Source organism: Stegostoma tigrinum, chromosome 39, assembly GCF_030684315.1.
Source record: "Stegostoma tigrinum isolate sSteTig4 chromosome 39, sSteTig4.hap1, whole genome shotgun sequence".
Taxonomy (NCBI): Eukaryota; Metazoa; Chordata; class Chondrichthyes; order Orectolobiformes; family Stegostomatidae; genus Stegostoma; species Stegostoma tigrinum.
Window position 1 is genome coordinate 14,350,072 of NC_081392.1, and position 15,965 is coordinate 14,366,036.

General features: G+C 42.1%; 1 protein-coding gene across 2 annotated transcripts in view; it reads left to right on the top strand.

Moving 5' to 3' along the window:
* LOC125447890 (protein phosphatase 1 regulatory subunit 37-like) overlaps nt 1–15,965 on the top strand; it is a 50,849-nt gene that overhangs the window by 19,584 nt on the left and 15,300 nt on the right. For both annotated transcript variants that reach the window (XM_048522688.2, XM_048522689.2), the window contains 6 exons: nt 5,237–5,282; nt 7,831–7,931; nt 8,876–8,995; nt 11,723–11,873; nt 12,114–12,269; nt 14,893–15,005. In XM_048522688.2, the coding sequence (XP_048378645.2) occupies nt 5,237–5,282; nt 7,831–7,931; nt 8,876–8,995; nt 11,723–11,873; nt 12,114–12,269; nt 14,893–15,005 (687 nt within the window). The remainder of the gene's footprint in view (nt 1–5,236; nt 5,283–7,830; nt 7,932–8,875; nt 8,996–11,722; nt 11,874–12,113; nt 12,270–14,892; nt 15,006–15,965) is intronic.

Here is a 15,965-nt window from a genome sequence, read left to right on the forward strand (position 1 = left end):
AATCTGTCGAACTCCCCTTTAAGTGTTTTCCATAATCTATCGTCCATAACTCTGAGATAGAGAATTCCAGATATTTGCTGCCTTCTGGGAGAAGAAATTCCTTATGTTTAAATGGGTATCCTCATTTTCTGTGTATGCGTACTCCTTTCAAGATTCATTAGTGAAAACATCATCTCAACATCACTCCTTTGAAGCCCCTTCAGAATCTTGTATGTTTCAATGCGATCACTCATTCTTCTAAACTATAATAACTTTCTGAAGAAGGGACCAGACCCGAAACGTCAGCTTTCCTGCTCCTCTGACACTGCATGGCCTGCTGTGTTCATCCAGCTCGACACCTTGTTATCTATGACTAAAAGCCTAACCTGATTTGGGTTCTTGATGAGTCAAGCCCTTCATCCCAGGAATCAGTCTCTGTTTTGAACAGCCTTCAATGCCAGTATACCTCTTTCTAAATACAGGTACCAAAACTGTAAGAGAATTGTAGACTGCTGCAACTCACTGCACATTACACATGAAGGATCCACTAAAGTACAGTTGTGGCCTCTTGGAGACAGAAGGCTGGCAAGTAATGTTTGCACCTTGCAACAGTTAGGCAATACCGTCTCCAATAAGAGACAATCTAACCACCACCCCTTGACATTCAATGGTGTTACCATCACTGAATACCCTACAATCAACGTCCTTGGGGTTACCATTGACCAGAAATGCAACTGGACTCGCCACACAAATACAGTGGCTACAGGAACAGGCCAGGCACTTGGAATTCTTTGGCAAGTAACTCCCCTCCTGACTCCTCAAAGCGTGGCCATCGTCTACCAGGCAAAAGTCAGGAGTGTGCTAGAATACTTTCACTTGTCTGGGTGAATGCAGCCCCGACAACACTCAAGAAGCTCAACACCAGGAGAAAGCAGCCCATTTGATTGGTATCACATCCACAAGCATTCATTCCCTACACTAAAGAAGCTCAGTAACAGCAGTGTGTACAAGTTGCACTGCAGATGTTCCTCAGACAGCACCTTCCAAACCCATGACCACTACTGTCTAGAAGGACAAGGGCAGCAGATACTTGGGAACATCACAACCTGGACTGCAGTGGTTCAAGAAGGCAGTTCACCACCATCTTCTCAAGGGCAACTAGGGACAGGTAATAAATGCTGGCCCAGTTGGCAATGCCCACATCCCCCAAATTAAGTTTTTAAAAAATAGCTGGAGAAGGCTATCCATCTCTCGAGTCTGCTGTTCTAACCAGCAAGAGCTGAATTTCTGGAATAAACATGTCAGAACTGTTTTCAGAATTCTGGATGGCAACTCAATCTGTAAGCCGCACCATCGCAGATTTCATTTTGACGTTTGCTCCTCAGTAAAATATTGAGGTTTTTGTTTTTGCTTTCTTCTTGTTCCTTACCCTTTACCAGCAAAGTCTTGTCTGTTCCTGTCATCAGTTTCCTGTGGAATTTAGGAGCCACTTTGTAAAGGGGCACAGCTATTGTAGTTACTCTGACAGTGTAGTGTGACATTCTGCCTCTTGCTCCAGCGTTCTGCTGATGAGAGACTGTTGAATTCCAATCCGCTGACATGACTGCTTATGCTACAACCAAAACCCCGAGTTTCCTTTGCTGAAGTGTCAAATACGCCTTTGTTGACTGGTGATTTTCGCACTGCTTCATTCCCTTGCCAGAACAGCGGGATGATATTGACACTGGAGGACTGCAGATCTACAGCTGGTGCCTATCCCAGTTGTCCCAACAGGCGGGTGTCTGACTTGGGTGTTTCATTCAAGAAAACATCTTTTATATGTTACGCCTTTCACAAGTTACAGCATTGCAAACAGGCAGCACAGCTGAATGTATGGCCTTGGACTCACCCTTGTTCACCACACTCATTTATTGCCCTCCACAGCGCATTGGTGAGTCCACATCTCTCATGCCACATCTGGCTTTGGCCACCTTATTTACGGAGGATAAACTTCCCATTAAAGGCCATTCAGAGAAGGTTGACCACATCAATTCTTGGAATGAAGGGATTTGACTTATGTGGAATGGTTGACCAGTTTGGGCCTATACTTGCTGAAAAGACTGAGAAACAAGCTTACTGAAGTGTGCAAGGTTCTGATGTGTACTGAAATATTGGACATTGAGAGCATGTTTCCTCTTGTGGACAAATTTGGAACCAAGGACCACAGCCGTTTTAAGATAGAAGCAAGGAATTTCTTTAAATGTCATTAAATCTTTGTAATTTTCTTCCCTGGAATACACAAGAATCTGGATCATTGAATATATTCAATGCAGATAGATCAATTCTCAGAATCCCTACAGTGTGGAAGCAGGCCACTTGGCCCATTGAGTGCACACTAACCCTCCGAAGAGCATCCCAACCAGACCCATTCCCCTTACCCTTTCTCTCTAACCCTGCATGTTGCCCTTGAGAAGGTGGTTATGAGCTGCCTACTTGAATTGCTGCAGTCCAGGATGTTTGATGTGCAAAGGATTCTAACCGTATCAGTGGTAGAAGGAGTAAATGTTGAAAGTGGTGGATAGGGTGAAGATCAAGTGGACTGCTTTATCCTGGACGGTGTTGAACCCTTTGAGTGTTGTCAGAACTACACTCATGTAAGCAAGTGAAGAGCATTCTGTCACACTCCTGGTTTGATTCTTTCTTTTCCCAAAAATTTACTTGATTCATAAAATTTGTAAGTGTACATTACAAGACATTTCAATGTGTAGGTTACAGAAAATGCAATAAAGTTCAACTTGTCTCCATGCAGCAATTGTCCACTCTCAGCGTCCTCAATTCACTTGTAATACTCTTACGTCGTAAATATTATTTTCCTTGTCAGGCATACAGCCTGAGGACAATACATTTCTCTTGCATCACACATCTGACTTGTGCCTTGCTGATGGTGGGCCCGCTTTGAGGAGTTGAGAGATGAGTTACTCACCATGAAATTCTCAGCCTTTGACCTGCTCTTGTAGTCACAAGTGTTTATAGAGCTGAGTAATTGTAGGTCTGCCCAAAATTATGGAGCACTGTTTTAAAATGAGAGCCTTTTCTTTGTTTAGGATGTGGATGATTATGTTTTTCTCTTTGAAAGCTGTGCGACTTTAGCACTCTCTGCCTCAGAAGACGGTGAAGGCAGGCTCATTAAATATTTTTAAGCCATAAGTAGATTGATTATTGTTAGGCAAGTGAATCAAAAGTCATTCAGAGTACATTGGAATGTGTCATTTGAAACAAACCATGTGAGATATGATCTTATTGAATGGCAGAGCAGGGTGAAAGAGCTGAATTGTCTACTTTAGTTCCTATTTCATGTTCAGTTTGTGATCAGTGGTTACACGAAGGATGTTGATTGTGAAATATATTCCTCTAGTAACAGCAGAGCATGTGAGAATGCTTTATATTTTAATGAGCCAGCATATCTTTGATAATTTGCCTTCACTCCAAGAGGTGGAGCACTTGTTTTGCAAGTAGTTGTCTGTCTAGGGGCAAATTTCAGGTCGACCGTTTTAGACCTGTGACCAGATTTTAACTACCCATTCTTGATTTAATGAGTTTGAGATTTATGCTTACTTCAGATACTTGAACACAATCTGGTTTGAAACTGCAGTCCAGTTGGAGATTTTAAACTGTAGCTAAATAAAAACCAAAAGAACTGCAGATGCTGTAAAGCAGAAACAAAAACAGAAATTTAAAGCTCAACAAATCTGTTGACATCCCTGAATGAGCCTTCCTGTGTTCTGAGGAAGGGTCACTCGACCCAAAACGTTAACTCTGATTTCTGTCCACATATGCTGCCAGACCTGCTGAGCTTTTCCAGTAATTTGTTTTTGTTAAACTGTAGCTGCCTCTGCTTGTCTCATAAAGGAATCTGTTTTGCTCTGAAGAACAGCAGGTATCCTGGCAGATGTTTACCTTCAAGCAGCATCACTAAAATGGGAAATTTCATAGTTTACAGGACCTTGCTGTATACAAATAACTGCACTTTTAAGAAAACTACATAATTAGTGCAAGGTTATTTATGACGATTTGAGGTTGTGAACTGAAAGATAAATGCCTTCATCCTTTCAAGGCTTTTTGTATATTTAGTGACACCATTGTCTTTTGTCAAATGCCTTTAATCAATGAATAATTTATTCAGAGTCATGGGGAACCAAACTCCAAGTGCTGTATTGTGTCTGATAATGACAAACCCAAATAATGTTAACGCAACCTTACTATGACCAAGTACTTCAGAAAGCTTTTATACAGTGTGAGGCGAACTTGTACCTCCAATATCCTTAAGTAGAATGTCTAGATTTGACTGGTTCAATAAGAGGAGATACCAAGCAAGGATTGGAAATTTGAAATAAAACCTGAAAGCGCTAGAACAATTCAGCAAGTCTACCTGCATCTGTGGAGACAGGAAAAAAAATTAATGTTTCAGGTCCTATATGACTAATCCTCTCTGCTTTTGTTTGAGGTTGAAATTTGCCCGTCAAATAATAATATCTATTTTGGTCCTTCTGAAGACTCACCTTGACATAGGAATGTTGTGATACTGCTAACACCCCTCAACGCAGTGAAAATTACATCGTTATAAGCAACCATGTTGACTAATCTGCCTCCTTTCATCGCTATAACATTACCCAAATCTGTGCTGTCTCATCTCATATGCTGCTAAAACCCTCATTTTTGCCTTTGTTACTTTTTAAACTTGAATATTCCAACGTTTTTCTGACCTTTCTGTCTTGCAATCTGTGCAAACATAAGCTCATCTGAAAGTCTCTTACCTGTATATCTCAAGTCTGATTTGGCCATTGCCATTTGTGGTAGCTGACCAGTGTTGGCTTCTCTTCCATTAATACTTTGATTTCAAGTTCTGAACCCTGTTTCTTTCAAGACCCATAATTCTCCGTATCGCTTACCCTTTTCCTGTCCAACATCCTACAAAATCCAACCCTGACCTCCCAAATGCCCCTGATTTTAATAGCACTATTGTTGGCAGCTATGCCTTCTATAATTCTTTGGAATTCTTTCCTTGCACTCCCTGCTTTTATATTTCACTTGCATCCTTTGCAGTGTCCTTTTTATGCTTTGCTTCATTGACCAAGTTTTTGGCCATCTGTCCTGATATCTCCTTCTGTCACTTCTTGTCAAATTTTGTTGACAGTGTAGCACCTTAGGAAGGCCCTATATAAATGCATATTGTTGTTGGTTTTGCAGGTAATTATAGGTTGTATTTCCTGTTTTGTAGGAGTTTAAAGAACTTTCACAGAGGCTGGACTGCCTGGATCTGAAAGGTAAGGCTGATACCAGAATGTTTATTGCATCTCTGGGATGATAGTGAAGAGTCTTCTCTTTGCCAAAAAACTACATGAATGCGAAATAACTGCAATAAAATTTCTAGGCTGGGGAGGCTGCAAGGGACGTTACTTTGAAACGGGACAGTCGTAGAAGCTTAGATTGTTTGTCCTGAATAGTATATAATTATTTTCATTATTGCATTGACTTATGCCCCTATTGATACTAGCAGATGTGGAGTATCTCACCTGTTTTGTTTGGGATGAGTCAAAGCACTGGTTTAAATTCAGCAAGTGTCAGAATGAATCAGTAATTGTGTGGTTTGTCTATACCCAATGAATAGTGAACCTTGGGATTGAGGTGTCTAGCTGGTGTGGTGAGCCATGGAGGTGTTCAGCATGGAAGCAGACCCTTCGGTCCAACCTGTCCAAGCCTACCAGATATCCTAAATTAATTTAGTCCCATTTACCAGGATTTGGCCCAAATTGTTCTAAACCTCTCCTATTTCTGTGCCCATCTATATGCCTTTTAAATATTGTAATTGTGCCAATCTCCTCCGCCACCTCTGGCAACTTGTTCCATGCACACACTATCCTCTGTGTGAAAAAGTTACCCTTTAGTTCCATTTTAAATTTTTCCCCTCTCGCCTTTAAACCTATGCAATCTAGTTTTGGACTCACTTCACCCTATGCATCAAGGGGGACCTGAACCCTGTTGCCTGGTTCACAACTGTACAAAAGATTGTTATCTATGAAAATCTTATATACACAGTTAGTCTTTGCAATCTCCTGGACAGGTTTTAATCTCATGAGGAGTTTGGATAAGAATTTTGCAATGTTCTTTTCCCCTTATCGTCTAAGTTCTGTTCTCTGTTTCGCTTGCCTCTACTGGGAGTCGCGTCCTCATGACATGCCAGGTAGCTGGTCTTTTCCTGCCTTCAGTTTCACATGTCATTTCCATGCAAGTGATCCCAGGCAGCAAGCATCAGAACTGAGTTCAATCCTAAACTCATTCCCAAATGTTCGCTCGGTCCTTTCCAGCATTACTAATTAATTAATGTTCAGAGCAACATGTTTGACATTTCACACCTTCCCCAACCCGGCCCACTCTGAACAGCACATCCCAGCTGCAATCTAAACTCAGCGCAGACAAGAATTCATCTTGGGGCCTCTGGTTTACCTTGGTTTGTTGCCAAACTGACTGGTGCTTGTTGAGACACTAGAAGGAACAGTTAGTATTGTTTCTGAGATAATGGGAACTGCAGATGCTGGAGAATCCAAGATAACAAAGTGTAGAGCTGGATGAGCACAGCAGGCCAAGCAGCATCTTAGGAGCACAAAAGCTGACATTTCGGGCCTAGACCCTTGGCTCCAAAGCACCTTTCTGTTGAAAACACCTTTATCAAAAGGGTTGCAAGAAAGCAGAGGGAGGATTTGCATTGTGATGAAAGCTAATCTGAGTTGCTTCTTCTAACACATGCTTTTCTGGAGAAAGTTGCAATTCTTCTCCCAATGAGGTTCATTATCAGTGTAATACATTGGTAGTCTGATGTACAACGTGCCAGAACTAAGGAAAACCCTGTTAATGCCAAAATCCATATTAGAAGATTGATGGCTGAAGTTAATAGTTTGAGGAAACATCAGTCGGGAAGTTAATTTTGCTGTTCCAGTGCATCCAGATTGGCAAGTCAGTTCAACCAGGACTTCCTGTGCACATTTACTAAAGGGTGACACCCGCAGGGAGCCAAGCAACGGCAACTCATCGAGGTTCCATCCAAAGCACCTTCCAAACTTGAGACATACCACCTAGAATGGGCAGGGAAACCAGACAGCTTGGCATACTACCTCTTGCAAGTTTCCTTTCAGATTGCACAACATCAATTCCACATTTGGAACGATATCACTGTTCCTTCATTGTCATTGGACCAACATCTTTGAGCTCCCTCCTGAACAGTAGTGATGTGTTTACCCGCACCAAATGGACTACAGCAGTTCAAAGAGGCAGATCACCACCATTTTCTCAAACACAAGTGGGTTTGGGCAGTGAATGTTGGCCTTGCAAGTGATGTCTACAACTCGTGAATGATTTTTTCTTTAAGAGAAGGCCACTTAGAGCATTAACCCTATTCTGCCCTTCCATTAGATTATGGCTGATATGTGACCAAACCTCATACGCCTAACTTAAATCTCTTGTTATTGCCTTTGGTTGACAAAATTCTTATTAATCTCAGGTTGAAAGTTAACAATAGATCTTCCATTGGTGTACAAGTGAGGGAATTGAACTTGTGTGGTGTCTCCTTTTCATATTGAGTCTATGTGAGGACATTGCAGAGGATGATTTGGGCCTGCCTGACCATAACTCCACGGAAATCCGTAAACCAAAGGGTAAATTTACATCTTAAACAGAGAGGCTTCAGATGAATGGCTGTGCAAGTATATTTCTTGGAAGTTTTAACAAGTAAACCAGTTAAAGATAAGATTAACCAGGCGGATGACCGAACAGAGGTAGCCCTGAGTTTATTGAAAAGGTTTTTATTCACTTTTACAGGTGAGAAACTGGACTACAAAGCTTCTGAAGCCTTGGAAGAGGTTTTCAAACGTGTCCAGTTTAAGCTGGTGGATTTGGAGGCAACCAACCTGGATGAAGATGTGAGCTGCTTACATATTTTTAAATGTATATTTGAGATTTTTAATTTTTTTTTACTTCATGTTGTTCTTGCATGTGTATTATATAACAACACCTTGGTTACACTGCATATTTGAGGTTAGGTTTCAGCTGACTTCCACATTTGAATTAGATCCAATTTAAACAAAACATATCTTGATATTATTGTTTATACAAGTGCCAGTTTGGATTTATCCCAGCCTTGTCAGCTGGCAACATGGATAAAACTTCCCCCTTTGTGCTTATAAATACTATGAGTCACTTGTACTGAGAGATTCCAGCTGGATAGCGACATAATGGACAGTACCTGGTTCTTGGCAGTGTTGTCCTGTGTGCCAAATAGCTGGACAATGAGTTTTTTTGTGGGCTGTCAGCTAATTAGTATCGATGATGCTTTCAACCCCCCCTCTCAAGATTGCCAGTGAGCAAGGTCCGAGGACTTGATTAGCCTGGAATCAACAGCTTACGATATGGAAAAGTTCATGTTTCTGGTCCATCAGAGCCATTTTAAATCTAATAGCGAGTGTGTTTTCAAGTTTATTCTGTCATAGCCATGTACACTAAGCATATTTGGAAACACAGCTCCAATAATGAAAACTGGTTATCTTAATATTTACACATCAGTTCCCAAGTAGTGGTGGAAAAACAAAAAAAAATTGAAACTTTTGAACTTGTAGTCATCAGGACAAATGTCAAATTTCAAAGGGAGCATCACTCATCACTGTGATTAGCTAAGTCATTGGCATGGAGAATGTACGAGGACCTCTACTTTAGTTTAATTCAAAAAAAATGCCTGGATGTGTTCCTTTTGCCTACAGAGGTCTAGCCCCTGCTGATGAATGCACATGCCTCGAAAAACCTTTTGATAGAAGGTGTTTTTTCAAATTTGTACAGGCTGTCCAAGCAATGTTAACTTTTATTTCTACAGGGTGCATCAGCATTGTTTGATATGATAGAATACTATGAATCAGCCACACAGCTAAACATCTCATTTAACAAACACATTGGGACGCGAGGGTGGCAGGCTGCAGCTCACATGATGAGGAAGGTAAGCATCAATCTTATTATGTCATTGGATTTGTGGGCTTGGATTCTAAGGAAAAAGGTACCACTTGGAGTAGCACAGGCCCAGACATCCCTGAAACTATTTTTTTTGTATTGTTCTCTGGGTGTTGAATCACTGGCCAGGCTGGAATTTAATACCAAGATAATAAAATGTGAGGCTGGATGAACACAGCAGGCCAAGCAGCATCTCAGGAGCACAAAAGCTGACGTTTCGGGCCTAGACCCTTCATCTGAGAGGGGGATGGGGAGAGGGAACTGGAATAAATAGGGAGAGAGGGGGAGGCGGAACGAAGCTGGAGAGTAAAGAAGATAGGTGGATAGAGTATAGGTAGGGAGGGGATAGGTCAGTCCAGGGAAGACGGACAGGTCAAGGAGGTGGGATGAGGTTAGTAGGTAGATGGGGGTGCGGCTTGGGGTGGGAGGAAGGGATGGGTGAGAGGAAGAACCAGTTAGGGAGGCAGAGACAGGTTGGACTGGTTTTGGGATCTAATCCCAAAACCAGTCCAACCTGTCTCTGCCTCCCTAACCGGTTCTTCCCCTCACCCATCCCTTCCTCCCACCCCAAGCCGCACCCTCATCCCACCTCCTTGACCTGTCCGTCTTCCCTGGACTGACCTATCCCCTCCCTACCTCCCCACCTATACTCACTCCACCTATCTTCTTTACTCTCCATCTTCGGTCCGCCTCCCCCTCTCTCCCTATTTATTCCAGTTCCCTCTCCCCATCCCCCTCTCAGATGAAGGGTCTAGGCCCGAAACGTCAGCTTTTGTGCTCCTGAGATGCTGCTTGGCCTGCTGTGTTCATCCAGCCTCACATTTTATTATCTTGGAATTCTCCAGCATCTGCAGTTCCCATTATCTCTGGAATTTAATACCCATTCCTACAGGAATATAGTGAATTTGTTCTGGAATCATTGCAGTCCGTATGGTTTAGCTAAACCCATGGTGCTTTTATTCCTGTTGTGTAATAGAATTGACTGGCTTGCTAGGCCATTTTAGAAAGCAATCAAGAGCCTCACTTATTGCCATGTGTCTGCAGTTGCAAATGGGCCATATAAGGACAGCAGATTTCATTCTCTAAAGGACATTAGTGAACCAGATGGATTTTTATGATAAGCCAGCAACTTCACCAGCATTATTAATGAGACTGGTATTTTGTTCTAGGTTCACCAATGAATTTAAATTTCCTTGGGGCCAATGTTCAGAGTTGAACTAGTCTCTAGAGCATTCGTCCAAGCCTCTGGATTACTAGCCCCATAATGTTTTCACTATCCTGCTGTCTTCTCCCAAGTCTGAGATGCTGAAGACAATCCAAGTGCAACTGCAGCCAAGCCCCGCTAATTTGTCAGTGTTGTGGCAATTGGAACCTTCTGATCTGTGTGACTGGTATAGTTTGTACGTGGACTCATTAAGTAATCACACTTCATTTAGATTCTGCTGTTTTACTTGGGGTTGCTGCAATGACCCTAATATATCTCCTCAGTCAGTCACCCATTTCCCTTCCAATTCTGCTTTTTTTAAAAAAAAAGCCTTCCTGCCACTGCATATTTCCGTCTAGTCATGGGCCTTCCTATTCTGTCTTCTACTGGCAATCTCATCTCCATCACTTGCAGCACTACATTCTGTCTCTCTTTGTCACAGCAGACAGCTATTTCAATCTCTTCTCAGTCATTTTTGACAATGTTTCTGCAGTCTTAATGAGGTCCCTGATGTGCTGCTTTCTCATCTTGTTCTTTCTTGTTACCCCATAGCTCCATTTCAGTATTCACACCTTATTTCTGTCCAGTCATCATTCTTCTTCACTTGATAACGTTCACGCTTCTGTACAATGTAACAAGGCTAGACCCATGACTGTCCTGTAGATTCTTCCTTTCAATTTCAGTGAAAATATTTCTCTGCATCTCTTCCAGTTACCCCAACCAGAGCTAATCTGCTTAATTTCAATACTGCCATCTTCTGTCATCACAGTTACTTGGACCTACTCACTGAGGGATCTTATCATTTCTCAGGGCCAAATACAGTCAGCCATTCTGCAGTTCAAAGTAAAAAGCAAAAGAAGTACCATTTGAAGATTGTAGACATTTTTTAGTCGACCTGGTCAGAAGCATTGTAGCCTGCCTGGGGAAGGCAGGACTTGAACCTGTGCCTCCTGACCCAGAGGTAGGGACACTGCCATTGTGCCACAAGTGTCATATGGAGACTGTGCACACAAGTCATTGGACTGAAGGCTAGCCTATTGTCTAATTGCCACATCACACAATGGGAGAACTGTATCTGCAGCGTTAAATGGGCTCAATTAAACTAAATGCTTGAGTGAATCCCGATCGATGACTTGATAAGTTTATTGCTTGCTCTAAGTACTGAGCTATATTGGCTACAAGGTGGATGGATAACTCTGGGAGTGAAATGGTAAATGGTTTTATTCCTCTTGAACTCTGAGAAGGTGTAGAGTTATACAGCATGGAAACAAATCCTTCAGTACAACCATTCCATGCCAAACATAATTTCACACTAAACTAGTCCCACTTGCTTGTTCCTGGCCTGTATCCCTCCAAACCTTTTTTATTCATGTACTTATTTAAATGTCTGTTAAACTTTGTAATTGTGCCCTGTTTACAATGCTTTTCTCGCATTACACTTAGGCATCTCTCACTGCTTTAAACTAGCCTTGTTAATCTCCTCCTGATGAATATTATTATTCTCCTTTGCAGACCAGTTGCCTGCAGTACCTGGATGCAAGGAACACCCCTCTCCTCGACCATTCGGCACCCTTTGTTGCTCGTGCTTTAAGAATCAGCAGCAGCCTGGTGGTATTGCATCTGGAAAACACCAGTTTATCTGGCCGACCACTCATGCTCTTGGGTAAGAGAAGTAAAATTCAGTTGTAGTTTAATTTCCTGGATTTTAAAATAGTCGTAGCACAGAAGGCAGTTATTCAGCCCTTCAAGTCCATGCCAAGCTGTCTGGTCTGGCAAGCCTTTTGTTGGAGGTAGGTCAGCACAGTTAGATAGCTGATTCGTAATGTAGCATGGTGCCAACATCATGGCCATTATGGTACCCACGTCCTGTACCTCACTATGTGCCTGTTATCCCACCTGGTAGCAACTGCGTTGAAGATGAACATGACATTGCGAGAGCTGTTTTTGGCCGATAACAAGTTGAATGGACTGCAGGACTCAGCACAACTGGGAAACCTCCTAAAATTCAACTGCACCATCCAGCTAATGGACTTGCGCAACAACCATATTCTGGACTCAGGTATACACTGTGCTTCCTTCTCCTGCGCTCATCTCTCTAAGGTTGACTGTGATGTTATAGATCTTCTTATTACAATGTCCTTCATACATCTACATAATTAGGTTACAGTTTTGCAGTGCAGGTGATTCAAGTTGTGCGGAGCACTTACTTCGTTGCCATGGTTTGTTGTCTACCTTCTGGCTAATTGGATTGAACTGACAGGGCATCACTAGCTTCTATGAGACAATTTTATGGAATTGTTCAGATTTATTCTAGGGAGCTGTGTGTTGCCAACAAACCTGCCGTTTATTGTATATCCTTGTTAAGTCTTTGCCAAACATGAAAACTTGGTTTCAATCACTTATGAGATATATGCACTTACTACACATCCCTAATTGCCCCTTGATCTGAGTTCTGAGTAGCTTGCTAGGACCATTTCACAGAGCAGCTAACAGTTAACTACACTGCTGTGGGCCTGGAATCATTGTCAGCGAAACCAGGTGAGGGCAGACAATTTCCTTCCCTAAAAGATATTGGTGTACCAGATGGGATTTCACTATAGTAAGCAGTGGTTACATTGTCAGCACTAGGCTAACTTCCAATTGCAATCTTTTATTGAATCCAAAATTTCACATTTGCCATGGATTTAAACCTATCTCCCCAAAGCGTTAGTCTAGGATTCTCGTTACTAGTCCAGTAACGTTACACTTACGCCACTGCATCCCCGAATAAGCATTGGAATAGGTCCGTTGGCTCTTTGAACCTATTCCACTGTTCAGTTTGATCATACCTGATCATCTGTCTCACTGCCTTCTTCACACACGATCCACCTGTCCCTTGATTCCTTTGAAATACAAAGATTTGTGAACCTTTGTGCCTTGTGTATATTCAATAATTGAATGTCTTTCTAGAGCTCTTTGGAGTAGTGAATTCCAAACATTCACAGCATTCTGAATGAAGGGATCACCTCATCTCCGTGCTAAATGTGTTGACCCCTTATTCTGCAACTCTGACCCCATTTTATAGACCACCCAGCCAGGGGTAAAACATTTTCTCAGTGTCTACTCTGTCAAGCCCATTTAAAATCTTTGTTGAAGTTAGATCATCTTATATTCCTTACAATTTAGAAGAATGTAATCTTAGTTCTTTTAATTCAGGGCCGTTGGATCCTCTCAAAATGATGCCACTGTTATATGCTGCCTGACCCATTGTGATCTCCAGCACTTCTTGTTTTCAGTACTGGTTCCAGCATCCGCAGTAATTTGCTTCAATGTTGTATTATATCCATTGAGTTGGATTTTGTAATGGATTTGCACTAGCAATAGTTCAGCTTTCCTGTAGTTTGGTTAGATTCTGACTTCATCTTCAGACTGAGTTTGGACTGTAAATACAGCTGTGGTATGAAGAAAACCCCTTTTGTTTCTAAGTTACCATTAATCAGACCACACCCATGGGCTCTTTATATTGTTGGCCATCTCTTTACAGTGTGTGAACCAGCTCTTCAACAATAGAATAAGATTTCATTCATCCAGTGCTTCATTACCAATGGTTAAGATGTCTTTCAGGAGATCTTGTGGGACGGTGGTAAAGTCCTTGCCTCTGAGCCAGAGCTTTGGGTTCAAGTCCTGCTCCAGAACTCAATGGCCAAGGAAGGAATCATTACAATGCAGCCACACAGGTTAAGTCTTAACCTGCAAATCCTTCTATCAGTGATGCACATGAACAGTGGGAGACATTTGTGGCCAGCTCTTTTATGGAAAGAAATTGGAGTCCCTGCCATCATTATCCTTAGCTCCAGATTAATGCATACATATAAAAGTATTAGCTGACACAGCAGCTTTGACTTCTTTCGGGGGCTGGTTAGCTCAATCGGCTGGATGGCCAGTATAGGTCATATTGGTGCCAATAGCATGACCTACAATATCTGTTCTGGCTATGCTGTATTCAGGACCTGCCCCTAGCCTTACCCTTGATGAAGATTTGGTGCCATGGATGAAACTTGTCTTTCGGCAGAGAGCTCAGAAAAGATCCTTGCGGTCCCAGTTACAGCAATTGAGCCATTCAGACTAGCTGGACAATCCCAGTCTCTGACCCAGTTGAGTCAATTGATCTCAGCTAAGGCAACAACAGGAAGGTCAGCGTGGCCTTTGTTGTCCATAGCCTGGGAGGAGGGATAGAGAAGACCTGACCACAGATTCTTATTTCTGCTTAATTACTTCAGAATTTTGGATCTCGGGTGAAGGCTGGTGCAGCTGTGATGTGTTGGCTTCTCCTACAAGCACATTGCCTGTGCAGACCGGTAACATGATCATATGAGCAAAGTGTCAGAGTCAGATTTCCAACCCAGACATGAGTGATAACTACAAGCCAGGCAGCGTCTGGAAGACAGAGCAGTCAATGTTTTGGCTATAAACCCTTCAGGACTGAAGAAGGATTATATTCGAAAAGCAGACTGCTCCTTTCCTCCAGATGCTGCCTGGCTTGCTGTGTTCTTCCAGTCTCCTGTTTGTCTACCTTGGATTCCAGTATCTGCATGTGTTTTGTCTCTAACCAGTGATAACTAGTGCTTTCAAGAGAGGAAGGAGAAATCTGACTATGAATGGGTTTTCAGGAGTTTGCCAGGGTGTTTTTGCTTTATTCACAGGCTTGGCATATATTTCTGATGGTTTGAAGGAGCAAAGACAGGGTTTAGTGACCCTGGTTCTGTGGAACAATCAGCTGACCCACAATGGGATGACCTACATGGCAGCTGCACTGGTAAGTGAGTGATTGCCTTTTGAATCACGCTGTTTTGGAACTACATATTCCGTTACTGTGGGCTGTACTTTTAGTAATTTTTAAACATTACCAGGCATAATCTGGACATTTCCTGTCCACAGATATGACTTCCAGTTGTCATGAGATTTATTCAGATGTCTTCTGTCAATATTTAATGCTGAAAATTCCTATGTAATCAGTTATAATGGAATTGCCTATGTAAACATTCCAGACAACTCTGAATTAATTGTTTGCAGTCACACTGTGTAGCCCCAACATTTACTCTGACCCATAATGAGCTGAGCTACAATGCACTTCAAAATTTTGATTGCTACCTGTTGTTTCTTTCTGCACCTTCATTTTAACTCTGCTTTATTTCTGATGTTCATAAGCCTTTTCTGATGATCCACATCACTTAAAAGAATTTGAAACAAACACATGCCTTAAAATCCAGAATGTTGTGGGTTCAAGTCCTGAACCAAACACAAGTGTACAAATCTGACTTTGTATTGCACTGCATTCTGGGGGAGGGCTGTTCTTTTGGAAGTGCCAACTATTGGGAGTGTCTCTCAGTTGACTGTTGAAGATCTCATGGCACAGATCAAGCAAAGGAGTTCCCCCTAGTGTCTAAACCAACTTTTATCCCTCAATCATCATCCCAAAACAGACAATTTGGTCATTACCACAGTGCTGCTTGCTGTGCAATAACCTTTAACACTTCCTACGACAGTGACTACACCTCAAAGTGACTTCATTAACTACACTGCAGACCGGTTGTGAAATGTGCTAGAAAAATGATTCCTTTTTTTAAAGCAGATCCAGTCAAACTATACACCCAAAGATTCAAACACCAGGGTAGGCAGCTTAGATGTGATGGAGTTATCATTCACACAGGTTGGGCACATTTTGTCACTACAAATGTAATAGTGATGCCGAACAAAAACAAAGTTGCTAGAAAAG